The following is a 27,961-nucleotide window of genomic DNA, read 5'->3' on the forward strand; positions in this document are numbered from 1 at the left end:
ATTGGGCTCTCTACATGGAGCCTGCCTCTCCCTTTGCCTATGTCTCTTCCTCTTTCTCTCTCTGTCTGTCTCTCATGAATAAATAAATAAAATGTTTTAAAAATGTTTTTTCTTGTGTATGATTATTCAAAATGGTAATAAGTAGTGATATTTTTGTGGGTATTATTACAATTAAGGGTATTTTTACCTTTGTTTTACTGAGGTAGCAGTTTCCTGGTGTTATCCGTTGGTTGTATTTACCTTACATGACTAAAGGGACTTTGGAGATGAAATTAATGTTACTCATCATCTGACTTTAAAATTAAGAGATTATCCTGGATTGTCTGGGTGGATGGACTATAATCATATGGCCCTGAAAGCTGATTCAACTAGGTGTAACAGAAGAGGAAGAGATTGGAAACTGGGAGGGGGATTCAATGTGCTGATGCTGGCTGTGAAGTTGGAGGGGTCTTCTTGGAGACTGTTCATGGAAAGGACCTCTGCCAACAAGGGATATTAGCCTGGAGGAATTCTCCCCCAGAGGCTCCAGGTAAGAGCTCAGGAGAGCTAGCATCTCGATTTGGCACTTTTCACCTCTACTGACCTGTGAGAAAATAAATGAATGATGTTTCATTGGAAATTTGGTCCGGCAATAACAGAAACCTAATATGGCCGTACTTTATTTTATCGCACTTTGCCATATGGCACTTACAGATACTGGTTTTTATTTTTTATTTTATTTTATTTTTTATTTTTTATTTTGGTTTTTATTTTTTAAAAAGATTTTTATTTATCCATTCATCAGAGACACAGAAACAGGCAGAAACACAGGGAGAGGGAGAAGCAGGCTCTATGCAGGGAGCTCAATGCAAGACTTGATCCCTGGTCTCCAGGGTCATGCTCTGGACTGAAGGCGGTGTTAAACCACTGAGCCACCTGGGCTGCCCCCAGAGATACTGTTTTTTACAAACAGAAGGTCTGTGGCAACCCTGCCTGGAGCAAGTCTATCAGTGCCAGTTTCCCAACAGCATTTGTTCACTTCCTGTCTCTGTTTCACATTTTGGTAATTGCTACAATAGTTCAAGTTTTTCCATTGTTACTATGTTTTTTATAGTGATCTGTGATCAGTGATCTTTGATGTTATGATTGTAATTGCGTTGGGGGCACTGGAACCAGTAAGACCACAAACTTAATTGAGAAATGTCTTGTTCAGACTGCAGATGTGGTGGAAATAGCAAGAGAACCTGCATTAGAAGTGGAACATGAAGATGAGTCTGGATTGCTGCAGGCTCATAATCAAACTTGAACAGATGAGTAGTTGCTTCTGGAGGAGGAGCAAAGAGAGTGGTTTCCTGAGATGGAATCTCCTGCTGGTGAAGATGCTGTGAGGGTTGTAGAAATGACAACAAAGGATTCAGAACATTACATAGTCCTAGTCGGTAATGCAGTGGCAGGGCTAGAGGAAATGGACTCCAGTTAAAGCAGTTCTGCTATGACTAAAATGCTATGAATCAGCATTATGTGCTACAGAGAAATCATTCCTGAAAAGATATGTCAATTAGTGTGGGAAACTTCATTGTTGTCTTATGTTAGGCAACTGCTATATCCATGCCAAGCGTCAGTAATACCACCCTGACCAGTCATTCAGCAACCCTTAACATGGAGGCATGACCCCTCCACCAACCAAAAAGGTTTTCACTTGCTGAAAGCACAGATAATGGTTAGCATTTTTTTTGTAATAAAGTATTTTTTTTATTTATTTATGATAGTCACACAGAGAGAGAGAGAGAGAGAGAGGCAGAGACACAGGTAGAGGGAGAAGCAGGCTCCATGCACCGGGAGCCCAACGTGGGATTCGATCCCGGGTCTCCAGGATCGCACCCTGGGCCAAAGGCAGGCGCTAAACCGCTGCGCCACCCAGGGATCCCTAATAAAGTATTTTTAAATCGTTATACACATTGTTTTTTTAGGCATAGTGGTATTGCACACTGAATAGACTCCAGTATTAGGTAAACATAACTGTTAAGTGCACTGGGAAACAAAAAAATGCATTTGGCCTCCTTTATTATGTTAGCTGCTTTATTGGGGTGGTCTTGAACTAAACCTGCAATATCTCTGAGGTGTGCCTGTACACAGAAATATGCACTTAATAATTCACAACAAAATAAGTAAAATTTTATTTTATTTTATTTTTAAAATTTTTAATTATTATTTATGATAGTCACACATAGAGAGAGAGAGAAAGGCAGAGACACAGACAGAGGGAGAAGCAAGCTCCATGCACCGGGAGCCCAACGTGGGATTCAATCCCGGGTCTCCAGGATCGCGCCCTGGGCCAAAGGCAGGTGCTAAACCGCTGAGCCACCCAGGGATCCCAAAAAGTGGCATAAAATTAAATATTTACACACACCTTTAACATATTCTGTGTTGGTTCAATGTTTACATAAATATATTATACTGGACTTATTTTCCAATCAGATAACATTCCTGAGAATCAGTGATCTGGAAGGAGATGTATTTATGCATTAGAAATATGTCTGCCATATGCTTTTAAACATGATTCAATAGTATTAATGAGTTATCTTTATCAAAACACTCCTTATTTATACATGTAAAGAGTTTAATGAGAAAAAATTCTTTATATTGATTATCTGGGTAGGGTTGTAAGAGCTGTAACTTCCTCTGTAAATTTTTGAAGTAGTGTACAACATTTCTATAATATTAGGAAAAATAAAGATATTTCCAAACTAAAAGAAAAAAATTGAATATTGCTATCCCACACATCAAGAGATGTGGAGAGTTGGTCAAGTTGCTTTATGCCCATATGGATGGTCTTGGTGGTTCTGGATATGGATTCACTTCACCACAACTGCTGGTTTTCACCGTGGCTGTGCACTTGATAAATCATCCTTTTAAATGGCTGTACCATGTATATCTGAGCACCTGCATGCCCACATGTTTCCACTTGTCATTCAATGCTCACTTCATTTCAGGGACTATCCCTATACAGATTCCAGAGTAATACAATGATGTCATTTTGTCTGTTTTCAGAAATTGAGGATCCAGTCATGTCAGGGATTGATTTTATTATCTTCTTTCCTTAGTTTCTTTAATCTAGATCAGTTACTTCTCTTGCTTTTTCCTTTATCTTAAGTGATAGGGAAAGTTTTGAAGACTGCTGCCATTGTTTTGCAGGATGTCCCTTGGTGTGGATTTCTGATTGTGTCTGTCATCCTGAGTCTCAGGCATCACAAACGAGCAGAACTTCAGTCCTGAGTGTATCAGCTCAGAGGCAAAGGTTATGAGGAAATGTCAGTGCACTAGATATGTGGATGAGCTTCTTCCAGGGAAAAGCAGGAGATGTGGTTTGATTGTTGCAGTGAGCTGGGGAGAGAAGGTGTGCCCATCCACTTCCAGGCTCCCAGAGGAGCCCAGGCAGCTCTTAGAGGCAGGCTGATCAAAAGCTTGTTAGCGTGGAATGTTGTAAAGAATCTCTTTCAGGCATATGCCAGGTGATTTCCAGGCTCATTATTTGAGAAGTGGTGTGCAGCTAAGTGGTCCTCCCTACTGGTTTCATGTTTATTATCACCTTGGGGAGGGGATTTCTGAAAAATCATTTTCAGATCTCTATATGTGCACTCCTAACCCTTCCATGCTTGTAATAAATGTTGGATGAATGTCTAGAAATCATGTGATCCTGTGCAGAAACAGTATGTCTGGTTGCATTTGCTGGAGCAGAAATGTTTTCTATAACTCTGGGTTATGAAGTGCTTAATAGATTAAATAACTGTGTCTCCATTAATTATGTAGAGAGTTTTTCCATTTTTTAATTTATTTTTATTTATTTATTTTTTTAATTAATTTTTATTGGTGTTCAATTTACCAACATACAGAAAAACACCCAGTGCTCATCCCGTCAAGTGTCCACCTCAGTGCCCGTCACCCATTCCCCTCCAACACCCGCCCTCCTCCCCCTCCACCACCCCTAGTTCGTTTCCCCGAGTTAGGAGTCTTTATGTTCTGTCTCCCTTACTGATATTTCCCAACATTTCTTTTCCCTTCCTTTATATTCCCTTTCACTATTATTTATATTCCCCAAATGAATGAGAACATACACTGTTTGTCCTTCTCTGATTGACTTATTTCACTCAGCATAATACCCTCCAGTTCCATCCACGTTGAAGCAAATGGTGGGTATTTGTCGTTTCTAATTGCTGAGTAATATTCCATTGTATACATAAACCACATCTTCTTTATCCATTCATCTTTCTTTTTTTTAATTTTTTTTATTTATTTATGAATGATAGTCACACAGAGAGAGAGAGAGAGGCAGAGACACAGGCAGGGGGAGAAGCAGGCTCCATGCACCGGGAGCCCGATGTGGGACTCGATCCCGGGTCTCCAGGATCGCGCCCTGGGCCAAAGACAGGCGCTAAACCGCTGCGCCACCCAGGGATCCCCTCCATTCATCTTTCGATGGACACCGAGGCTCCTTCCACAGTTTGGCTATTGTGGCCATTACTGCTAGAAACATCGGGGTGCAGGTGTCCCGACGTTTCATTGCATCTGAATCTTTGGGGTAAATCCCCAACAGTGCAATTGCTGGGTCGTAGGGCAGGTCTATTTTTAACTCTTTGAGGAACCTCCACACAGTTTTCCAGAGTGGCTGCACCAGTTCACATTCCCACCAACAGTGTAAGAGGGTTCCCTTTTCTCCGCATCCTCTCCAACATTTGTTGTTTCCTGTCTTGTTAATTTTCCCCATTCTCACTGGTGTGAGGTGGTATCTCATTGTGGTTTTGATTTGTATTTCCCTGATGGCAAGTGATGCAGAGCATTTTCTCATGTGCATGTTGGCCATGTCCATGTCTTCCTCTGTGAGATTTCTCTTCATGTCTTTTGCCCATTTTATGATTGGATTGTTTGTTTCTTTGGTGTTGAGTTTAATAAGTTCTTTATAGATTTTGGAAACTAGCCCTTTATCTGATATGTCATTTGCAAATATCTTCTCCCATTCTGTAGGTTGTCTTTTAGTTTTGTTGACTGTATCCTTTGCTGTGCAAAAGCTTCTTATCTTGATGAAGTCCCAATAGTTCATTTTTGCTTTTGTTTCTTTTGCCTTTGTGGATGTATCTTGCAAGAAGTTACTGTGGCCGAGTTCAAAAAGGGTGTTGCCTGTGTTCTCTTCTATGATTTTGATGGAATCTTGTCTCACATTTAGATCTCTCATCCATTTTGAGTTTATCTTTGTGTATGGTGAAAGAGAGTGGTCCAGTTTCATTCTTCTGCATGTGGATGTCCAATTTTCCCAACACCATTTATTGAAGAGACTGTCTTTCTTCCAATGGATAGTCTTTCCTCCTTTATCGAATATTAGATGACCATACATTTCAGGGTCCACTTCTGGGTTCTCTATTCTGTTCCATTGATCTATGTGTCTGTTTTTGTGCCAGTACCACACGGTCTTGATGACCACAGCTTTGTAGTACAACCTGAAATCTGGCATTGTGATGCCCCCAGCTATGGTTTTCTTTTTTAAAATTCCCCTGGCTATTCGGGGTCTTTTCTGATTCCACACAAATCTTAAAATAATTTGTTCTAACTCTCTGAAGAAAGTCCATGGTATTTTGATAGGGATTGCATTAAACGTGTAAATTGCCCTGGGTAACATTGACATTTTCACAATATTAATTCTGCCAATCCATGAGCATGGAATATTTTTCCATCTCTTTGTGTCTTCCTCAATTTCTTTCAGAAGTGTTCTATAGTTTTTAGGGTATAGATCCTTTACCTCTTTGGTAAGGTTTATTCCTAGGTATCTTATGCTTTTGGGTGCAATTGTAAATGGGATTGACTCCTTAATTTCTCTTTCTTCAGTCTCATTGTTAGTGTATAGAAATGCCATTGATTTTTGGGCATTGATTTTGTATCCTGCCACGCTACCAAATTGCTGTATGAGTTCTAGCAATCTTGGGGTGGAGGCTTTTGGGTTTTCTATGTAGAGTATCATGTCATGGGCGAAGAGGGAGAGTTTGACTTCTTCTTTGCCAATTTGAATGCCTTTAATGTCTTTTTGTTGTCTGATTGCTGAGGCGAGGACTTCCAGAACTATGTTGAACAGCAGTGGTGAGAGTGGACATCCCTGTCTTGTTCCTGATCTTAGGGGGAAAGGCTCCCAGTGCTTCCCCATTGAGAATGATATTTGCTGTGGGCTTTTCGTAAATGGCTTTTAAGATATCGAGGAAAGTTCCCTCTATCCCAACACTCTGAAGGGTTTTGATCAGGAATGGATGCTGTATTTTGTCAAATGCTTTCTCTGCATCTAATGAGAGTATCATATGGTTCTTGGTTTTTCTCTTGCTGATATGTTGAATCACATTGATGGTTTTACGAGTGTTGAACCAGCCTTGTGTCCCGGGGATAAATCCTACTTGGTCATGGTGAATAATTTTCTTAATGTGTTGTTGGATCCTATTGGCTAGTATCTTGTTGAGAATTTTTGCATCCATGTTCATCAGGGATATTGGTCTGTAATTCTCCTTTTTGGTGGGATCTTTGTCTGGTTTCGGAATTAAGGTGATGCTGGCCTCATAGAACGAATTTGGAAGTACTCCATCTCTTTCTATCTTTCCAAACAGCTTAGTAGAATAGGTATGATTTCTTCTTTAAACGTTTGATAGAATTCTCCTGGGAAGCCATCTGGCCCTGGAGTTTTTCCATTAATGGAGGGAAGAAGCATTTAAGAAAAATATAACCAATTTTAGGAGGTATTAGTTGCTTGGGTGTCATAAGAAGGCCATGGACTGAGTGTCTGAAGCAACAAAAATTCAGTTAGGCAGTTCTGGAGGCTACAGCCTCAGATCAAGTTGTCCTCAGGGTGTGGACCTTTCAGATTGTCCCTGGGGAGAGTCTGCTCCAGGCCAGTCTCCCAGCTTTGTCTCCTAGCCTTATGGCAGCATAACTTCTGTCTTTATAGGGTGTTTTCCCTGTATCAATGTCTTCCTCCAAATTTCCCCTTTCTGTAAGGACACCAGTAATGTTGGATTAGGAGTCACTGTGCTCCATATGTCTTCAGCTTAACTAATTCCATCTGCAATGGCCCTATTTCCTAAGAAGAACATATTCTGAGATGTTAAGATGTCAGCATAATGATTTTGATGGAACTCACTGGAACACATAATAGAAGGGTTGATGCCATAAAAGGCATATTTGCAAAATGTGTTTTTTCCAGATAATGAGAAAGACCTGGACCAGGATAGCAAAGGGAAAATGTCTTTCTGCGATAAATAGTGAGTTCCAGGTGAGACTCTGTGTCCTTCCTTCCTCCTTGAGAGGCCATGTGTTTAGACCTTGAAAACCTTTCCTTCTCTCTCTCAACTATATCACCCTGGCTCTTTGCCGTGGGCTCTTTGGCTCACTCACATCCACTCTCCTCTTCAGGGCTCTCTGTCCTGTGCCTATGGTTCCTGCCCCTGCTTCTCTTTCCCCTAGGATTTGTGTCCTTGTCCCATATGCCAAGAATGTCTTAAGAGGTGCTCATTAGAAACTTGTAGTTATTCTTGGTAATTGGCAACTAAGAAAAAAGTTTTCAAAAATATGCTCAGCTCCCAAGCCTGTCAGTGCCAATGCTGCTTCAGGTGAAATGATAATTGAAGTTGTGAGGGGAAGGGAGCTCCCAGAGTCATAAACACACATCTCAGGGCCCGGCTGCCCCTCTTGCACACATACTGCTTGCTCTACCCATCCACTGAGCCCACCATGTGTGCAGCAGGACAAAGTTGGTGGATTTTTAAAAATTTCTGGGAGGTAGAATTTGTAAAGGAAGGAGTGGTATCAGAAGTCCAGATAAGGGAACATATTGGATAAAGGAGGATTTCTATGTATGAATCTGGTTCAGTGCCAAAGGCTGGCATGAAGGTGGAATACATCCTGAGGCAGGAGCTGAGCTAGGAAAGAGAGATGGTGGTCCTAGACCTATGGCCATCCCTTATAGCTCCGAAGGCGATGTGGTATCATCCTCACTGACAATGATTGCTGTGGTTTGAACCAAGTGGGATGTGAAAACTGATTTTTTAAAGTTTTAATTTTAATTCCAGTTAGTTTAACATACAGTGTTAGATTATTTTCAGGTGTGCAATATAATAATTCAACATTTTCTGCAAATAAATATAATAATTAATTTGCTTAAGGACAGTAATTCTGGAGTCCAGCTGCTGTTCAGGCTCTGTTCCAGGAGCAATAGACATTTTCTGATCTCTACATGTGCATTCATAACACCTCCATGCTTGTAATAAATATTGGATGAATGTATAGAAATTATCTTATCCTGTGCAAAAACAGTGTGTCTGGTCAGAGTTCCTGGAGCAGAAATGTTTTCTAAACTCTGGGTTATGAAGTGCTTAATAGATTAAATAATTGTGTCTCAGTTGTGGATAGACTTTTCCCATTAACGGAGGGAGGAAGCATTTAAGGAAAATATAACTTAGTGTAACACATGATTTTTAGTCTCAAATGTACCTTGTGATACATGTGCTGATATTAAATATACTACTCCAAAACCTATGTCACTTGTACAAGAGATAAGGATTTTGCTTTAGCATTCCATTTTGCATGTCTTGTAGTTCAATATCTTTCACAAGTCTTGCTTTACAGGTACTAAATTTATTTAAGCAGATATTAATAAGTAGATATGTATATGATCTGAATGCAGTCATAATTTTGTGTGGATGTTACAGGATTTAAACCATCAGCGGTGATTTTTATCCTGAGTTCCTATGTCTTGCACATTTGTTCCTGGAATAAAAGCCAATGATTCTTTCTTTGCCATCCTCGTATTGAGCCATTCTTGAATTCACTGAATCCAGCTTGTCATGGGGCAGGTTCCTTCAGCTTTGTAGTACTGCAATCAGTGCATCTACACTTTATTACGATATCTAAAGCTGTATTCAAGTTCCTAGTTGGCTATAGAAACAGTCTTCATTCCTAACTCTGGGAAACGAACTAGGGGTGGTGGAAGGGGAGGAGGGCGGGGGGTGGGGATTAATGGGTGACGGGCACTGAGGGGGGCACTTGACGGGATGAGCACTGGGTGTTATTCTGTATGTTGGTAAATTGAACACCAATAAAAAATTAATTTATTAAAAAATTAAAAAAAAGAAACAGTCTTCATAAATAAGTGAGAACTCATCATTAAAAAATGTAAATATGCCAGCAATCTAACTTGAAATGACAAGGTACAAACCTAAACTTAAATCGATAGCTGGTTTATTTCAAGAAACACAACTCACTAGCATTTTTGTATATTATGTATTAAATGCACTAGTTTGTAACCATTCTGGCCAGATTCGAATTGCCACTTTGCCCCTAATTAGTGAATGAATTAGACAAAGTACTTCACCTCTGTGTGCTTGTGTTTTCACCTTTATAAAGAATGCAATAGTCACTGCCTCATGTATTTGAGAGAAATAAGTTACCACATGGGTGGCCATTATACCAGTGAGTTACACATTACAAGTATTTGGTAATATTTGTGTTTGCAACACTTTGAAGGCCTTAAATGACAGAAGTGCTGTAAGTATTATTTCAAAGTAGGAAGTGTCAATAAGTGGAGAATATCGGAGTTCAGCTGACATGATTCATGTTGACCCTTCCTCATATTCCCACACGGGATCCTCTTACCCAGAAGACAAATACTAATCACTGAAACCTGCCAGGACCGCCACCAAGGATCTGGCAGTAGGAGTGATCTTCTTAATACAGACTATGGTTGGAATCCTGGGGAACTCCCTATCAAAATACCATGGACTTTCTTCAGAGAGTTAGAACAAATTATTTTAAGATTTGTGTGGAATCAGAAAACACCCCGAGTAGCCAGGGGAATTTTAAAAAAGAAAACCATAGCTGGGGGCATCACAATGCCAGATTTCAGGTTGTACTACAAAGCTGTGGTCATCAAGACCGTGTGGTACTGGCACAAAAACAGACACATAGATCAATGGAACAGAACAGAGAATCCAGAAGTGGACCCTCAACTTTATGGTCAACTAATATTCGATAAAGGAAAGGCTATCCACTGGAAGAAAGACAGTCTCTTCAATAAATGGTGATGGGAAAATTGGACATCCACATGCAGAAGAATAAAACTAGACCACTCTCACCATACACAAAGATAAACTCAAAATGGATGAAAGATCTAAATGTGAGACAAGATTCCATCAAAATCCTAGAGGAGAATACAGACAACCCCCCCCCCTTTTTTTTTTACTGTATGTCCTACTTATTTTATTTTATTTTTTTAAATAATAAATTTATTTTTTATTGGTGTTCAATTTGCCAACATACAGAATAACACCCAGTGCTCATCCCGTCAAGAGGCAACACCCTTTTTGATCTCTTCTTAACCATTATCTCTTCCTTTATTTCACTGGGTATAGGCTAAGGTCCACAGATTTCATTGTTAAGAATCTGATTGTAGCCAACATTTTGGTCCTGTTCTCATTTGGAATACACAATGCAATGCCATTTTGGGGGTTTTATCATATCCTCAGTGATTTTGGATGCAAATTTTTTCTCTATATTTGTGGGGTAGGCAGGGGAGTGTCCATTGGCACCACCCACCTCTTGAGTGTCTTCCAGGTCATCATCATCAGCCCCAGGAACTCCAGGTGGGCAGTGCTTAAAGGGAAAGCTTTCAAGTGCATTGTCCCTTTCATAGTCCTGTTCTGGGTCCTGCAGATACTTGTAAATATTGTGATTCCTATGTTTTTGACTAACACTTTGAACAACAAAAATATCACAAGTAGAAAAAGTTTTAGATACTGTTCAAGTGTTCGTGACAAAACCAGAAACTCATTGCATGTAGCATTGTTGTCATTCCCTGATGTCCTGTTTTTGGGGCTCATGCTCTCTGCCAGCAGCTCCATGGTCTTCATTCTGTACAGGCACAGGCAGAGTGTTCAACACATTCTTAGGAGCAGTGTCTCCTCCACATCATCACCTGAATCTACAGCCACCAAAACCATCCTTCTCCTGGTGAGCACCTTCGTCTATTTTAACACTCTGTCCTCTATCTTTCAGATTGTTTTGAGTGTGTTTGATAATCTCAACTGGTACGTAATGAACACCAGTTTAGTGATCAGTCTGTGTTTCCCAACTGTCAGCCCCTTTCTGCTCATGAGTCGTGACCCCAGGATATCCCTGGTCTGCTTTGTCTGGATAACGAATATAAAATCCCCTCATCTTATAAGAAATATTTAAATTGAGAAATTCCCATATATTTCCCAATCTTGTTAATTCATTCATAAATGATGAGACCCAAACAGAACATCTTGAACATCTTCATTGTTAACAATGAGTTATAATAGTGATTGTAATGTCTCATTTATATAATTTTTTAAAAAGATTCATGTGATTGAAGTCATGCTAATGGTCAGTGGAAGAGTGCAGAAATAATTCAATTATAAACTCCAGGTCCTGAAGCAATCTGGATATTACAGAGAAGTCTTTGAGTGTGTGACATAAATTTGCACACTAAAATGCGCAGAAGTGAAGTAGGCATGGAATCATAGAAAAAGGAGGATGATAATGGATCGGCATGGGGCAGGTCATCACTGAAACTGAAGAACATTCTGCTGGAGGGGAAATTTAGACAGTGAATAGAGGTTTGGGGAGCCAGTTATAATTTTTCCTTTTCATACTAGAGTGGTGGTAGTCACTCATGTGAAGTATTTATTGTTTTATGGGAGCTTGGGAGATAAGCATATGCAAACACTTTCAGATAGACATGGGCAGATTGAGCTGGAGTAGGTGGTGGAGAGCACAAATTACATTTTAGCTGATTCTTAAACCAGATCAGGCGATGGTAATAATTTAAATGACATGAATTCCATAGAATTGGCCTTTGTAGAAGGCAGATTTTTCTCTCTTTTCTGAAGGTGATTTGGGCCTGTTGGCAAGAAAGAGGTTTGGTGGTAAACACTCCTGTCTCTGAAGTGATGAGATTAGTTTATGGTGGAGACTTCCATTGAATGTGGAGCTGTGAAGTGAGAGCCATTTGAAAGACAGACGAAGAAATACATTGTTTATGTGGAGTTTGTAGCTCCTTGATTTTCAATTATCTTCAATTTTAGAAAGGATTTATAATTTTGTTTTACTTATTTAATTGAGACAGAGAGTGTGCATGCATGTGATTATGGAGGGGTGGAAGGGTGGGTAGGTATAGGAAGAAAGAGCCTGAGGCCGACTCTGCACTGAGTGTGGGGCCTAACTGTAAGGCTTCGTGCTCCGTGTCACAACCACTAGATCATGACTTGAGCCAAATCCAAGAATCAGAAACTCAATGGACTGAGCCTAGGCAACCCTCGGGGAGATTTTTACATAATATAAATACACTTATAGATTATATATGTAACTCTGCATCACAAAATGGAACCCATATTTGTGTCTCACATATGGCACTTAATATATATCATAAATTAGATCACAATGAAAGAAGACAGAAAAATAGATATTGACACACTCATACATACAGTTCTGCATGTAGGGTCTATTGTGTGTGATCTCTGTAGGAATATACACATACAGATGTAGATTTAATCATTTTTGTTATCCACTAATCAATGCATTAGAGCTTTGTCCTTTAGGGAAAATTATCAATGGTATCAGTTACAGTAATGACCAAATCAAGGCAAATGGGATCTGATGCATATATTGCCCTGTTCTGTGTTTGATTGTTAAAGTTCTAGGAAATTATTTTCATTTTCCTACTTTAATTCTATTATTTTGACATATCTCTAGAAATAACACTCAGTGAATATAGGAAAATATGTTTGAAATTAAAGAGGGGTAATTGGAGTGAAGATGACAGTGCTAGCTGATATTCCAGAGGTAAAGGGTTGTCCTCCACCCCTCTGGAAATCCTGTTCTTTCTGAGTTGGTGGTATTATGCTTACTATTCCTGCTGGAACTCCTCATATTTCTGTAGAAAGCTGTCCTGCTGCCATCTCCAACAGCCCATGTAGTAGTGGATGTGGTGATGCCTTTCTTTTACTTTGGAAATGAAGGAATTCGACTTTTATTTTTTATTTTTTTGGTATAAATGGAAACCTCTGCCATTGAAAGATGCCAGTTTGTAGTGTGGGTTTGACCTTCCGATCTGCCCCATGTCCTCCAATTGCCTGCTGCTGAAGACCTCTGTGCTCTTCTTGGAAGCCACCCTGAACAGCATGTTGCTCTTCTGTGGTCTAGAGCTGCTGCTTGAGGTGCTCACCTTGGCTGTTTTCTCCAGAATGAACAGGATTTGCAGTACAGAAATTTCAGCCAGCTTCGCTCATGGGCTGACATCACAGATACTTCTGGTCTTTAGCCACACCAGTGAGAATTTGTGGGTCAGATTGTCCTGGGAAAGGTCACAGCTTTTCTTCAGCGCGGACATTTGTGTAACACACTGAGCACAAACCATTGGGCATCTTCTTCTAATGCAGGACCAAGAGTCTAAGAGACTCTTCTACACTCCAGTGTCAGAACCTTCTCAGAAGCAGGTTCCTGCTGCCCTCCAGTTCTCCTTGATCCTCCTGGCCAGAGCATCTTGTGTGGGCCGGTAGGCTCCTTGGGCTACAGGCAGGGCCAGAGCCATGTATTCTCGATATGTGCTGTGCTACACCTGTCATAAGAGTACAGAGAACCTCAGGGTGGTCTGCTTCCAGGATGATGCAAAATCCTCTCACCTCATTCTTCAGAGATGAATGCCAGAACTTCTTCTTGTAGTTCATAGTGTTATTTTCCTACTCTTATTATGAAAGAAACATTTATTTTTTTAATTTATTTTTTATTGGTGTTCAATTTACCAACATACAGAATAACACCCAGTGCTCAATAATAAATATGTGTTTTTTGTCAAAAAATAAAGGAGTAATTAGTCTATTTACAGTTAATATAATTCACATATTTATGTATCAGTGGGGTTCCTCTTTTTATATATGTAAACCACTGTGAATTTTTTTAAAGATTTATTTATTTATTCATGAGAGACAGAGAGAGCGAGGCAGAGACACAGGCAGAGAGAGAAGCAGGCTCCTCGCAGGGAGTCTGATGTGGGACTCGATTCCAGATCCCGGGATCATGCCCTGAGACAAAGGCAGACGCTCAACTGCTGAGCCACCCAGGCATTCCACCACTGTGAATTCTTATTTATTTATTTATTTTTTAAATATTTTATTTATTTATTCATGAGAGACAGAGAAAGAGAGAGAGAGAGAGAGAGAGTGGCAAAGACACAGGCAGAGGGAGAAGCAGGCTCCATGCAGGGAGCCTGACGTGGGAGTCGATCCTGGGTCTCCAGGATCACATCCTGGGCTGAAGGCGGCGCTAAACCGCTGAGCCACCTGGGCTGCCCCACTGTGAATTTTTAAAAAGAATTTTACATTATGGTTCCATATAATACTTGAGCTCTCTTTTTAAGTTGTATCCATATTTCTTAGTTTTACCCAGAAATTTCAATATACTCTTAAAAAACTAATCACAGTGTCATTTCATTATGTACTATGAAAATCTACCTTTCTAAATAGGACAATAATAATCCATTTACCATGTCCCATCTATTTGATGAGATGTACTTTAAAAATTTAAAGACACATTCAGTGGTCATAAGTGTGTAGCTTATCAACAATTTACATACTGAAAACCTTTCTGTACTTGGCACCTACTTCACTGAATAGAATATTGTCAGACCCCCAGTAGCCTTTTGGGCTTCTACCAGTCACTACTCATGATGGTCATCAGAGCTCTGACATGAGACAGCATAGGTCACATTAACATGTTTTGCATTTGGTATAAAGGAATAGAGCTTGAATTCTTTTGTATTTTCCTTTTACCTTTCCTTCTGGTGTTTGTGAATGCAGTGCTGCATGCTGTTATTGATCATTCATTGGCATTGCTGCATAGGTTTCCGTTGTGTGTATATAAAACTATTTATTTGATTATTCCCCTGTTAATTAGCATATGGATGGTTTTCACTTTGGGACTATTAGAAATTGTGCTGGTATATAAACTTAGCTCATGCTTTGTTGGCACACATACACATTTCTTTTTTTTAACTTATTTTTATTTTTTTATTGGAGTTCGATTTGCCAACATATAGCACAACACCCAGTGCTCATCCTGTCAAGTGTCCCCTCAGTGCCCGTCACCCAGTCACCCCATCCCCTCACCCACCTCCCCTTACACTACCCCTTGTTCTTTTCCCAGAGTTAGGTGTCTCTCATGTTCTGTCACTCTCTCTGATATTTCCCACTCATTTTCTCTCCTTTCCCCTTTAATCGCTTTCACTATTTTTTATATTCCCCAAATGAATGAGACCATATAATGTTTGTCCTTCTCCGATTCACTTATTTCACTCAGCATAATACCCTCCAGTTCTATCCACGTTGAAGCAAATGGTGGGTATTCGTCGTTTCTAATGGCTGAGGAATATTCCATTGTATACATAAACCACATCTTCTTTATCCATTCATCTGTCGATGGACGCCGAGGCTCCCTCCACAGTGTGGCTATTGTGGACATTGCTGCTATAAACATCGGGGTGCAGGTGTTCCGGCCTTTCACTGCATCTGTATCTTTGGGGTAAATCCCCAGCAGTGCGGGGATCCCTGGGTGGCTCAGCGATTTCGTGCCTGCCTTTGGCCCAGGGCGCGATCATGGAGTCCTGGGATCGAGACCCGCGGCGGGCTCCCGGCATGGAGCCTGCTTCTCCCTCCTCCTGTGTCTCTGCCTCTCTCTCTCTATGTCTATCATAAAATAAGTAAATAAATCTTAAAAAAAAAAAAAATCCCCAGCAGTGCAACTGCTGGGTCCTAAGGCAGTTCTATTTTTAACTCTTTGAGGACCCTCCACACAGTTTTCCAGAGTGGCTGTACTAGTTCACATTCCCACCAACAGTGAAAGAGGGTTCCCCTTTCTCCACATCCTCTCTAACATTTGTTGTTTCCTGTCTTGTTGCTAGAACTCATACAGCAATTCGGCAGTGTGGCAGGATACAAAATCAATGCCCAGAAATCAGTGGCATTTCTATACACTAACAAAGAAATTGAAGAAAGAGAAATTAAGGAGTCAATCCCATTTACAATTGCATCTAAAAGCATAAGATACCCAAGAATAAACCTAACCAAAGAGGTAAAGGATAAAGCGTATAGACCCTAAGAACTACAGAACACTTCTGAAAGAAATTGAAGAAGACATTTTTTTTTCTTTATTTAAGATTTTATTTATTCATTCGAGACACAGAGAGGCAGAGACCTAGGCAGTGGGGGAAGCAGGCTTCTTTTTGGGGAGCCTGATGTGGGGCTTGATCCCAGGATCCTGAGATCATGACCTGAGCCAAAGGCAGATGCTCAACCACTTAGCCACCCAGGTGCCCCCACGTACAAATTCCTGTTGGAGTTGGGTGTTAGATTTCCATCTTAGCAGTTTAAGGAGATGGTGCCCAGGGGGTTGGAAAATGTTTGTAGGAAGTTTCATGCCCTCCAGCAGGGTAGGAGATTATCTGTTTGTGCACATCCTTGTCAACAGTTGTCATTTATTTTCCAATATCTTTTTGACTTCTTGTTGGTATGGGATGGTATCAAGTAGTGATTTTATTTTCATTTCATTGATTAACATGGAAGTTGAACCTCCTTTCACATATTTTTTTTTAATTTTTTTTTTATTTTTATTTATTTATGATAGTCACAGAGAGAGAGAGAGAGAGGCAGAGACACAGGCAGAGGGAGAAACAGGCTCCATGCACCGGGAGCCTGACGTGGGATTCGATCCCGGGTCTCCAGGATCGCGCCCTGGGTCAAAGGCAGGCGCCAAACCGCTGCGCCACCCAGGGATCCCTCCTTTCACATATTTATTAGACATTGGGCAACCTCTTTTTTGAAGTATGTGTTAGTTCATTTTATCCATTTTTAAAAAGATTTTATTTATTCATGAGAGAGAGAGAGAGAGAGAGAGAGAGAGAGAGGCAGAGACCCGCATAGGGAGAAGCAGGCTCCATGCAGGGAACTCGATGCTGGACTCCATCCCGGAACTCCAGGATCACACCCTGGGCCAAAAGCAGGCACTAAACCGCTGAGCCACCTGGGCTGCCCCATTTTTATAAATATTTTATTTATTTATATATTTATTTATTTATTTGAGAGAGAGAGAGAGAGAACACATTAGTGGAAAGAGGAGCAGAGGGAGAGGGAGAAGCAGACTCCCTACTAAATAGGCAGGCCAACATGGGTCTCCATCTCAGAACCCTGGGATCATAACCTGAGCCTAAGGCAGACACTGAACCCCCAGGCACCTTGTCTTTACTGATTTGTATGAATTCTGTATATGTGCTGGACATGTTTCCTTTATTAGTATCTCTTGTATCCTCTTTCTGTGTCTGTCTTAAATGTGTGTGTGTTCAGATGAGGAGAAAGTGTTAATGTGCATAGAAGTATTTCTCCCTTTACAGATAATGTTTATTATTCTTTCTTTTTTTTTAATGTAACATCAAGATTTTATTGTCTGCATAACAAAATTTGAAGCTTAGAACTGGATCACTTGGCCCCTTCTCTTATCTCCTCCCAGGTCAAATTGCTTGCATCTCTTAGATCTGCAGTTGGGCTCAACACATTTAAGCCTCAGCACAATCTTCTTTGTAGTTTTAGCCTTTTTCCAGAAAATTGGCTTAGTCTGCCCACCATAGCCGCTCTGCTTCCTGTCATAACGCCGCTTTCCTTGGGCATAAAGAGAGTCTTTGCCTTTCTTGTACTGTGTCACTTTGTGGGGTTGGTGCTTGCCACACTTCTTGCAGAAACTCCGGTGGGTTTTAGGAACATTCACCATCTTTGCAAGAGTGCTATCGGCATGGAAAGCACGTTAATTATTCTTTCAAGAGATACTCTCCTATAGTAAGACTATGACGATATTCTCCTTCATTGTTTTTTAACCTTTATATAGCTTTAAAATTTAGACTGTCAATACATCCAGAATTGATTTGTTGCATGTGTGGATGGTGAAATCGATAGCTTTCTTTTTTTTTTTTTTTTTAAGATTTTACTTATTTATTCATGAGAGACACACACAGAGAGAAAAAGAGAGGCATAGACAGAGGCAGAGGGAGAAGCAGGCTCCATGCAGGGAGCCCAATGTGGGACTCGATCCTGGAACTCCAGGATCACACCCTGAGCTGAAGGCAGACGCTTAACCACTAAGCCACCCACGCAAACCCCATATCTTTCTGATAAGATAAAAAATTTATCTCCATTTAGAATACATGATATTATGTGTGGAAGGAAAGGCAGGAAATGTAAACAGGAAGTTCTTGCTGCCTGTATGGGTGAATAATACTGTCTCTTGTTTTCGTCTCGAAGTTTCATGTCTTCTCCCAGCATCCATACAACTGACAGGCTAACTTACTGGTTTGCAAATGGGTAACATTTTACAGCCTTTACATTTCTTGACAATTTTGGCATTGAAGATGGGTTAGAGATTGATCTGTACAACCACTAGCCTTTGTGAGTTGCCATGGTAGCAGAGGGAATTTATGTTGGTGTGGTCCTTGGGTGCCCTCTCAGTCTGAGTGGAGCAGTATAAGAGGGGGGCACTTGATGGGATGAGCACTGGGTGTTATTCCATATGTTGGCAAATTGAACACCAATAAAAAATAAATTTGTATATAAAAAAAAGAAAATTCCAGTCTGGCTAGTTTTTACCTGAGTTCATATCTCACAGTTTTGGAGTATGAAAATCTGAGATCAGGGTACCATTGTGGCTTTGAGGGCCTTCATGTGGGTTGCAGCCTTCTGGTATTTTCACAAAATGAAGGGTCAAAAGAGCTCTCTGGCTTCTTTTTATTTTTATTTTTATTTTTTAAGTTTTTATTTATTTATTCATAGACACACAGAGAAAGAGGCAGAGACACAGACATAGGGAGAAGCAGGCTCCATGCAGAGTCCCATGTGGGACTCAATCCCGGGTCTCCAGGATCACACCCCAAGCTGTGCCAAACCGCTGCGCCCCTGGGGCTGCCCTCTGGCCTCTTTTTAAAGGCCCCCAATCCCATTCATGAGGGCAGAGCTTCCCAGTCACTTCCCAAAGGCCCCACCCCCAAATGCCATCACCTTGGGGGGTAAGTTTCAACAGATGAATTTTGAGGGGACACAAACAGATCATAGCACTACTGTTTGGGTAAGTTCAATACCAGTTGTTTCTATATCAGAATGTAATAGGCATTGTTGTGCTATAGGCTTGTGCTTCTCCATCCCAGATCCAGAGGGGGTGTTTCCCAATCTGAATGAGCTGCAGGTAGAGAAGTGCTACTGGGATACAAGGCCTCTCATTTGCCACCAGTGGGGCCGGAGGGGTGGGGATAAGGATTTAGGTCAACCTCTGTCATAACAAGTTTCAGAATATACATGATATTCTCACTGTCGGCAAATTAGAGGCCTCAGGCCCAGTGGCCCTGTCTCATGTGCTATCAGCTTTCTGCAGTAGAGGTGGGTGATATAACCTGCCCCAATTCAGGTCCTGTTTCCCAGTCACATCTCACTGGAAACCTATGGGCAATGAAGGAAAAACCCTTGTCTCTTTGGCTTCCCATCACTTAAAAGAGGGCTCAGCACTTACTGGGCTTCTGTCATGTGGGAGGATGGCACAAGTCTCTGTGAGGAATCAGTCTATGTTGGAACCTCTGGCAAAGAGAGGTAGCCTCCACTTGGAAGCCCCAGTTGTTGTATGTAATTTGGGCCACTGTGAGTCAAATAACAATTGTACTTTATAAAATAGCAGTGATTAAAATCTAAAGGAAACTGGGGCACCTGGGTGGCTCAGTGGTTGAGCCTTTGGCTCAGGTTATGATCCCAGGGTGCTGGTATTGAGGCCTGCATCAGGCTCCCTACAGGGAGCCTACTTCTCCCTCCGCCTATGTCTCTACCTCTCTCTCTCTGTGTCTCGAATGAATAAATAAAAAAAATATTTTTAAAAACCTAAAGTAAACTAACTAAATAAATTCTTTGAAAGTAGTGATTAGCATGTAGTGAGTGCTCCTCAAACTATCCTTTAGATATATTGTCACTCCATGGCTTGATATTCCAATTTTGGAATGAGTCAACATAGATTCACTTGAAATAGGGTAGGAAAGACCCCAAAATGTTGTGTCCAATGAAAAGTGCATTTTCAAGAATGAAGGCAGACTCTTTCCACTAGCATTTCAGGTTGACAGGAATAAGTAGTATGTATCCTTTCAAAGGAAATTTTAAGCTCCATACAATAGCCAAAGCCAATGGCACTAGAAACCCTCAATCTTCTGAGAGTGCCCCAAGTGCATGGTCCTGATCACTGATGGTTTAGGTCAACTGAAACCTAATGGTGTCCTCTTGGCCACTGGGTCTGGTTAGTTTAAGGGCAGCTCTGCAGAACCAAATCAGAGGCAGGTTCTTCCTTCATTAGTCACATCTCAGAAACCTGGGCTGCTCCCAGGGGTCTAGATCTTTGGCATGCCATTTGGAAAGCTATGGACTGGCAGTTAAGGACCTTTCCACCCAAATCCCCAAATCCCCTTCCTTTTTTTTTTCCTTTTCCAGTACATTTATTGAAATTATTTGCATATAATTGGACCCAAGCCGTTCAAACCCATGTTTTTCAAGCAAATCCCCTTCCATTGCTGTGTTGTCTGTGAACAGTGTAGACTAGTTGGAGGGCAGAAAGACTTGTGTGGGTCACTCACTTAGATGCCCATGGTAAGTGCCTGTTCTTCACAGACACTGCCAAGAAACAAACTGCTGATTAAGCTCTTTTGCGACATGTATGGCACCATTGAGACTCCCCTTATCTGGTTTTATTATGGTACATATGACAAATAAAATTGTAAAATATTGAAAGTTGCAGCCTTAGATAAGAAGATCCATAATCTCAGTGAACTGGTGGGGTGGTAGGGAGATCATGGGTACATGGAATACAACGACTGAGATACACAAGCCCACCTCCATCCCTTTTTTATTGAGAGCAGTTTCCTAGGTGGAGTGGGGGGGGTGTTTTGGAAAAGAAGCTTGGGCTCTTCAGACATGTCCAGGAGTCCTAGCTTAGCCTTGCCCTTCAAGAGATGCAATGAAGAAGGAAGAAGCATCCCAGGCCTTACCTTCTCTATCCCCCAGCTCCCTCTGTTAATGTGGTCCTCAGAGATAGGTGGGGGAATGTGTTGAATGAGACTTGGAACAGAGTTTAGTCAGAGGCAACGCTGCTGCCAGTCTATGTGAGGAGACAGACTCCAACACATTAGGTTCTGAGACAGAGAGAGAGAGAGAGACAGTCAGTCAGACATGTGTGTTGGGTTTGGGTGGGTTGGTGGTTTACAGAGTAACTGCCACAGTGTTTTCTATAGTGGTTGTACCAGTTTCCATCCCTACTAGTAACATATGAGGGTTCTAGTTTCTCCACATCATCATCAACATGTGTTGCTTTTAAGGTTCTTCTTCTTATAATAGTAATAATAGTGGGTGTACAGTAGTATATTATTGTGGTTTGGTAGTGCCTTTTTTTTATCATGGCAAAATGTACATAAATGAAATTTACTGTTTTTGCCTTTTTAAATGTACAGTTCATTCATGTTGAGTACATTCTCATTACTGTGCAACCACCATCACCATCCATTTTTAGAACTTTTTCATTATCTCAACCTAAAACTCTGTACCCCATAAACAGTATGTTCCATTTCTTCTCCCCTAATGCCTGACAAGTATGATTTTACTTGTCTCTATGTATTTGACCTCTGAAGATACTTCATTTACTTGAAGTCATACAATATTTGTCCTTTTGTGTCTCACTCCTTTGACCAAGCATAATGACTCCCAGGTTCATCCAGGTAGTAGCCAGTTGAAAATTTCATTCTTTCATAAGGCCGAATAATGTTCCATTGTCTATACGGGTCTGGATATATCACATTTTGTTCATTAGTCATCAATGGACATTTGTGGTGTTTTCATGTTTTGACTATTATAAGTAATGGTGCTATGAGCATTGCTGTAAATATGGCTGAATTTCTGCTTTCCATCCTTCTGGGTATATACCCAGAAAAGAAACTACTGGATTATGTTAAAGTTATGGTGAATTTTCTGAGAAGCTGCCATACTATTTTCTACAGTAGCTGTACCATTTTACCTTCCCACCAGCAATGCACAAGTGTTTCAGTTTCTTTACAGTCTCACTAACACTTTTTTCTTTGTTTTTATACTAGATTTTTAATATTTTTTACATACATATATATATTTTTTACTGTACCGTCTCTTTATTTTTTTTTATTGGTGTTCAATTTGCCAACATATAGAGTAACACCCAGTGCTCATCCCATCAAGTGCCCCCCTCAGTGCCCGTCACCCAGTTGCACGCCCCCCACCCCCCGCCCACCTCCCTTTCTACCACCCCTTGTTCGTTTCCCAGAGTTAGGGATCTCTCGTGTTCTGTCTCCCTTTCTGATATTTACCACTCATTTTTTCTCCTTTCCCCTTTATTCCCTTTCACTATTTTTTCCCCCAAATATAGAGTTTATTCACTTCTGCCCTCGGTACAAAATATAAAACAGACCCCCACCCCCCACAGTTCTACGGCATCGACCCCAGTGCAGTCCGTCCGGGAAGGCCAGCCCTCAGGCCTCGAACATGGTGCAGCTGGCACAGAGCACCCACTCGTGAACGTCACCACAGTCCACAAGGGCACACAGGGCGCAGGCCACGCTCCCGCCACTGGAGCAGACGTGCACACACCGCCCACAGAGGGCACGCTCACACTGGCCACACGCTGCCTGCCCGTCCACGGCTCGCACGCACGAGGAGCAGGCTCTGGTCGCTGTCCGGAGGGGTCAGCTTCAGAGGCCTGGGCTTGGCTCCTGGTCAGGCCATCTGGTCCACTCAGCATCTGCCCGCGGGCTGCCCGAAGGGCCTCTGTGGGGCCGGGCTTTGGGGACTCCGGCAGGTCAACAATGGCACAGCCTTCCTCCCACAAGTGGTCCATGTAGGCCTGGGCCCCTCGAAAAGGAGTTGCTCGGTTTTCTCGAAGACCTCCCGAGAGTGCTGCTCGCCACACACACACACACACACACACACACACACACACACACACACGTGGCGGCTCAGCTCCCTCTGACCAACGCGGACCTTCAGCTGCAGTGGGGCGGCGTCTGCGAAGGGACAGCCCGGCTTGGGCTCTGCCTCCCGCCCGGAGCGGTGCAGCTCCGCCCCTTTCACTATTTTTTATATTCCCCAAATGAATGAGACCATATTAAGTTTGTCCTTCACCGATTGACTTATTTCACTCAGCATAATACCCTCCAGTTCCACCCATGTTGAAGCAAATGGTGGGTATTTGTCGTTTCTAATGGCTGAGTAATATTCCATTGTATACATAGACCACAGCTTCTTTATCCATTATTTTTGGTGGACACAGAGGCTCCTTCCACAGTTTGGCTATTGTGGACATTGCTGCTATAAACATTGGGGTGCAGATGTCCCGGCGTTTCACTGCATCTGTATCTTTGGGGTAAATCCCCAGCAGTGAAATCGCTGGGTCGTAGGGCAGGTCTATTTTTAACTCTTTGAGGAACCTCCACACAGTTTTCCAGAGTGGCTGCACCAGTTCACATTTCCACCAACAGTGCAAGAGGGTTCCCCTTTCTCCACATCCTCTCCATTTGTGGTTTCCTGCCTTGTGAATTTTCCCCATTCTCACTGGTGCGAGGTGGTATCTCATTGTGGTTTTGATTTGTATTTCCCTGATGGCCAGGGATGCGGAGCATTTTCTCATGTGCTTGTTGGCCATGTCCATGTCTTCCTCTGTGAGATTTCTGTTCATGTCTTTTGCCCATTTCATGATTGGATTGTTTGTTTCTTGGGTGTTGAGTTTAATAAGTTCTTTATAGATCTTGGGTACTAGCCCTTTATCTGATACGTCATTTGCAAATATCTTCTCCCATTCTGTAGGTTGTCTTTTAGTTTTGCTGACTGTATCCTTTGCTGTGCAAAAGCTTCTTATCTTGATGAAGTCCCAATAGTTCATTTTGCTTTTGTTTCTCTTGCCTTCATGGATGTATCTTGCAAGAAGTTACTGTGGCCAAGTTCAAAAAGGGTGTTGCCTGTGTTCTCCTCTAGGATTTTGATGGAATCTTGTCTCACATTAAGATCTTTCATCCATTTTGAGTTTATCTTTGTATATGGTGTAAGAGAATGGTCCAGTTTCATTCTTCTGCATGTGGCTGTCCAATTTTCCCAGCACCATTTATTGAAGAGACTGTCCTTTTTCCAGTGGATAGTCTTTCCTCCTTTGTCGAATATTAGTTGACCATAAAGTTGAGGGTCCACTTCTGGATTCTCTATTCTGTTCCATTGATCTATGTGTCTGTTTTTGTGCCAGTACCACACGGTCTTGATGACCACAGCTTTGTAGTACAACCTGAAATCTGGCATTGTGATGCCCCAGCTATGGTTTTCTTTTTTAATATTCTCCTGGCTATTCGGGGTCTTTTCTGATTCCACACAAATCTTAAAATGATTTTTTCCAACTCTCTGAAGAAAGCCCATGGTATTTTGATAGGGATTGCATTAAACGTGTAAATTGCCCTGGGTAACATTGACATTTTCACAATATTAATTCTGCCAATCCATGAGCATGAATATTTTTCCATCTCTTTGTGTCTTCCTCCATTTCTTTCAGAAGTGTTCTGTTGTTTGTAGGGTATAGATCCTTTACCTCTTTGGTTAGGTTTATTCCTAGGTATCTTATGCTTTTGGGTGCAATTGTAAATGGGATTGACTCCTTAATTTCTCTTTCTTCAGTCTCATTGTTAGTGTATAGAAATGCCACTGACTTCTGGGGATTGATTTTGTATCCTGCCACACTGCCAAATTGCTGTATGAGTTCTAGCAATCTTGGGGTGGAGTCTTCTGGGTTTTCTATGTATAGTATAATGTCATCTGCAAAGAGGGAGAGTTTGACTTCTTTGCCAATTTGAATGCCTTTTATTTCTTTTTGTTGTCTGATTGCTGAAGCTAGGACTTCTAGTACTATGTTGAATAGCAGTGGTGAGAGTGGACATCCCTGTCTTGTTCCTGATCTTAGGGGAGAGGCTCCTAGTGTTTCCCCATTGAGAACATCAAATTCATTCTTAATGAAGGGTCTTAAGCTGCACCATTATTGAAGTGTTGAAGATAAGTGATATCAGACAAAGTAACTGAAAAAAAAATGCTTTTTTTAAATTGGAGTTCAATTTGCCAACATATAGAATAACACCCAGTGCTCATCCCATCAAGTGCCCCCCTCAGTGCCCATCACCTAGTCACCCCCATCCCCCGCTCACCTCCCTTTCCACCACCACTTGTTCATTTCCCAGAGTTAGGAGTCTCTCATGTTCTGTCTCCCTTTCTGATATTTCCCACTCATTTTTTCTCCTTTCCCTTTTATTCCCTTTCACTATATTTTATATTCCCCAACTGAATGAGACCATATAATGTTTGTCCTTCTCTGATTGACTTATTTCACACAGTATAATACCCTCCAGTTCCATCCACGTTGAAAAAATTTCTAATGGGGTAAGAGTAAAAACAGAAACTTGACATCAGTCATTAACCTTAGAAATCATTGGACTCATTCATTAGAAGTAAATGCAGATTGATTTAGAAATGATGATACAGAAAATTTCTAGGAAAATACCAATATTGATCCTAGCGGTGGTAGTGGGTCTAAACAAACAAATAAACAATCCATAGAAATAGGTGTTGGGGAAATGTCTATCATAAATAAAAGCACCAGGATCAAATGGATTAACAGATTCTATCATTCTTTTTTTTAAGATTTTATTTGTTTATTCATAGAGACAGAGAGGGAGAGAGAGAGAGAGAGGCAGAGACATAGACAGAGGGAAAAGCAGGCTCCACGCAGGGAGTCTGACGCGGGACTCGATCCCCGGTATCCAGGATCACACCCCGGGCTGCAGGCGGTGCTAAACTGCTGCCCCACCGGGGCTGCCCTCTATCATTCTTTGAAGTATCAGAGAACCCAAACTCTTTTCTTAGTCTCAATTGTATTGAATGGTTAGTAGAGTACTCTAGAATTACTTTATGCTGAAATTTCCTTAAGAAGCAACTGTTGATTATGTAATTAATGAAGATATATAAAATTTAAGAACCAGAATAGATTCTTTGAGTTTTTTGAAACATAAATCTACCATTTGGTCTACCTCTGTCCATCTGTTCCCCCTGTGATAGTTTTATTCCAACTGAGACACTAGAGGGACCCTGGTCCACGGAAGACCACACTCATTGCTGACACCAGCAGGAAGTTGAGAGTGTCCCAAAACCTCGCTCAATTTCAATAGTTCTCTAAATGTACTCACAGAACTCACTCAGAGCTGTTCTACTCATTGTTGTGGGTTTTGTTAGATTGTTTTTCAGAAAAGGATATAGATTAACAACAGACATGGATCAGATGCATGGGGTTATAGTTCAGGAAAAGAACCCACTGTAGATCTTCTAGTCGTCCTCTCTCTATGGAGTTATGGAGTGTTACTGTCTGGGGCTGATATGGGGTAACACTCACCGAGTGTTGCCAAGGCAAGAAGACTCACCCGAGCCTTCGTGCCTGGCGTTTTTACTACAACTCTGCCACTTTGCCACTTACCTTCTGGATGGCTGACCTTATTAGTCTTCCTTCTGTCCCCGGGTGAGCTGGTGACCTTTTGTCTCTAGCCCTCTCAGAGGCCGCCATGATGATACTTGGGGCCCAAAGATTCATCCTAAAGCTCATTGTTAGACAGTCTGGTGACCAAGCCTCCAAGCAAACAAAAACATTCCTATCAGGCATGGCCTTGGAAAGACCTAGAGATCATCTCCCAGTATCAAAGAGCAAAGGCCAGATTTCCCTTTGTGGGAGGTTATTTCCTCTCTAGATTGTTCACCTTCTGAGGTCTGCCCAGGACCCTCTCACAACAAAACATACATGTGTATCTGGACATCTACCTATAGTATAGCGTTTATAGGACACTTGGCAACGTATGAGTGTGAATAGACCTCACCTTTGGAAGAAGCAGTGTGGGTAGGGATAGATTTAAAGCAACAGCCAATTGGGGCACCTTGGTGGCTCAGTCTGTTAAGCATCTGTCTTTGGCTCAGGTCATGATCCTGGAGTCCTGGGATTGAGCCCTTGCTGAGCAGGGAGTCTCTTTTTCTCCCTCTTCCCCTCCTCCTGCTTGAGTGCACTCTCCAAAATAAATTTATAAAATCTTTAAAGAAATAAGGAAACAGCTAACTGATCTTCTTTATCATTGCATATATCTTCATAATTTTGTACTAACTGAATTACCTCCCTTCTTGATCTGCAGATATACCTTTGGGGAAGGCAAATTCTTCTCTAGCTGCATCTTAGTTGTCACATTCTACAAGAGATCCACGACTGACAACATTTCTTCACACAAATGCACACACAGTAGTTACTGAGGCATATGTGCAAATGCACATATGCATACATAGAGACTCAAACACACTGAAATATGTACTTAAGTCACTTCATACTCTCTCAATTACACACACACACTCACCACATGCAGACATCCACATTCTGATACACTCACAGTGCACATACCCACACAGATGACACTGTCCCACTCACTTTCCCATAGTCACTCATACAGTCACCACGTGGATATGTATCTCAGGAATGTGTTTGTGAAAGTTTTGTGCATATCTCCAAATCTGGGAAACAAGACAAGAGGATCCTAATTGCCCAGCCACAATGGCAACATTTAAAGTGTACAATATTGAAAAAATGCTCTGGGCTTTGCCACTTTTTTTTTGTAAGAGATATTTATAGTTGGTGTTTGTTGCAGAATTATACACACTAACCAAGATATGGAAATAACTTAAGCATCTGTCAACAGATGAGTGAATAAAGAAGAGAGATATATTTGTTATATATAACATACATATTTTAT

The 27,961-nt window shown here is 41.4% G+C and overlaps 1 protein-coding gene and 2 pseudogenes across 1 annotated transcript; 1 reads left to right on the top strand and 2 right to left on the bottom strand.

Annotated features, from left to right (window-relative positions):
* Positions 1-9,609: 9,609 nt before the first annotated feature.
* Positions 9,610-11,235, top strand: LOC112931423 (vomeronasal type-1 receptor 4-like; annotated as a pseudogene).
* Positions 11,236-17,535: 6,300 nt separating this feature from the next.
* LOC112931428 (large ribosomal subunit protein eL42-like) lies at positions 17,536-17,835 on the bottom strand. Its single transcript, XM_026014124.2, has one exon. The coding sequence runs from the start codon at positions 17,833-17,835 to the stop codon at positions 17,536-17,538; it is 300 nt and encodes a 99-aa protein (XP_025869909.2).
* Positions 17,836-22,534: 4,699 nt separating this feature from the next.
* LOC112931486 (apoptosis regulatory protein Siva pseudogene) lies at positions 22,535-27,391 on the bottom strand (annotated as a pseudogene).
* Positions 27,392-27,961: the final 570 nt, after the last annotated feature.

The sequence above is a fragment of the Vulpes vulpes genome, chromosome 1, assembly GCF_048418805.1.
Source record: "Vulpes vulpes isolate BD-2025 chromosome 1, VulVul3, whole genome shotgun sequence".
NCBI lineage: Eukaryota > Metazoa > Chordata > Mammalia > Carnivora > Canidae > Vulpes > Vulpes vulpes.

Bases quoted from the DNA above. Each gene is read 5' to 3' on its own strand.
- LOC112931428 (XM_026014124.2), bottom strand. From the start codon at position 17,835: ATGGTGAATGTTCCTAAAACCCACCGGAGTTTCTGCAAGAAGTGTGGC.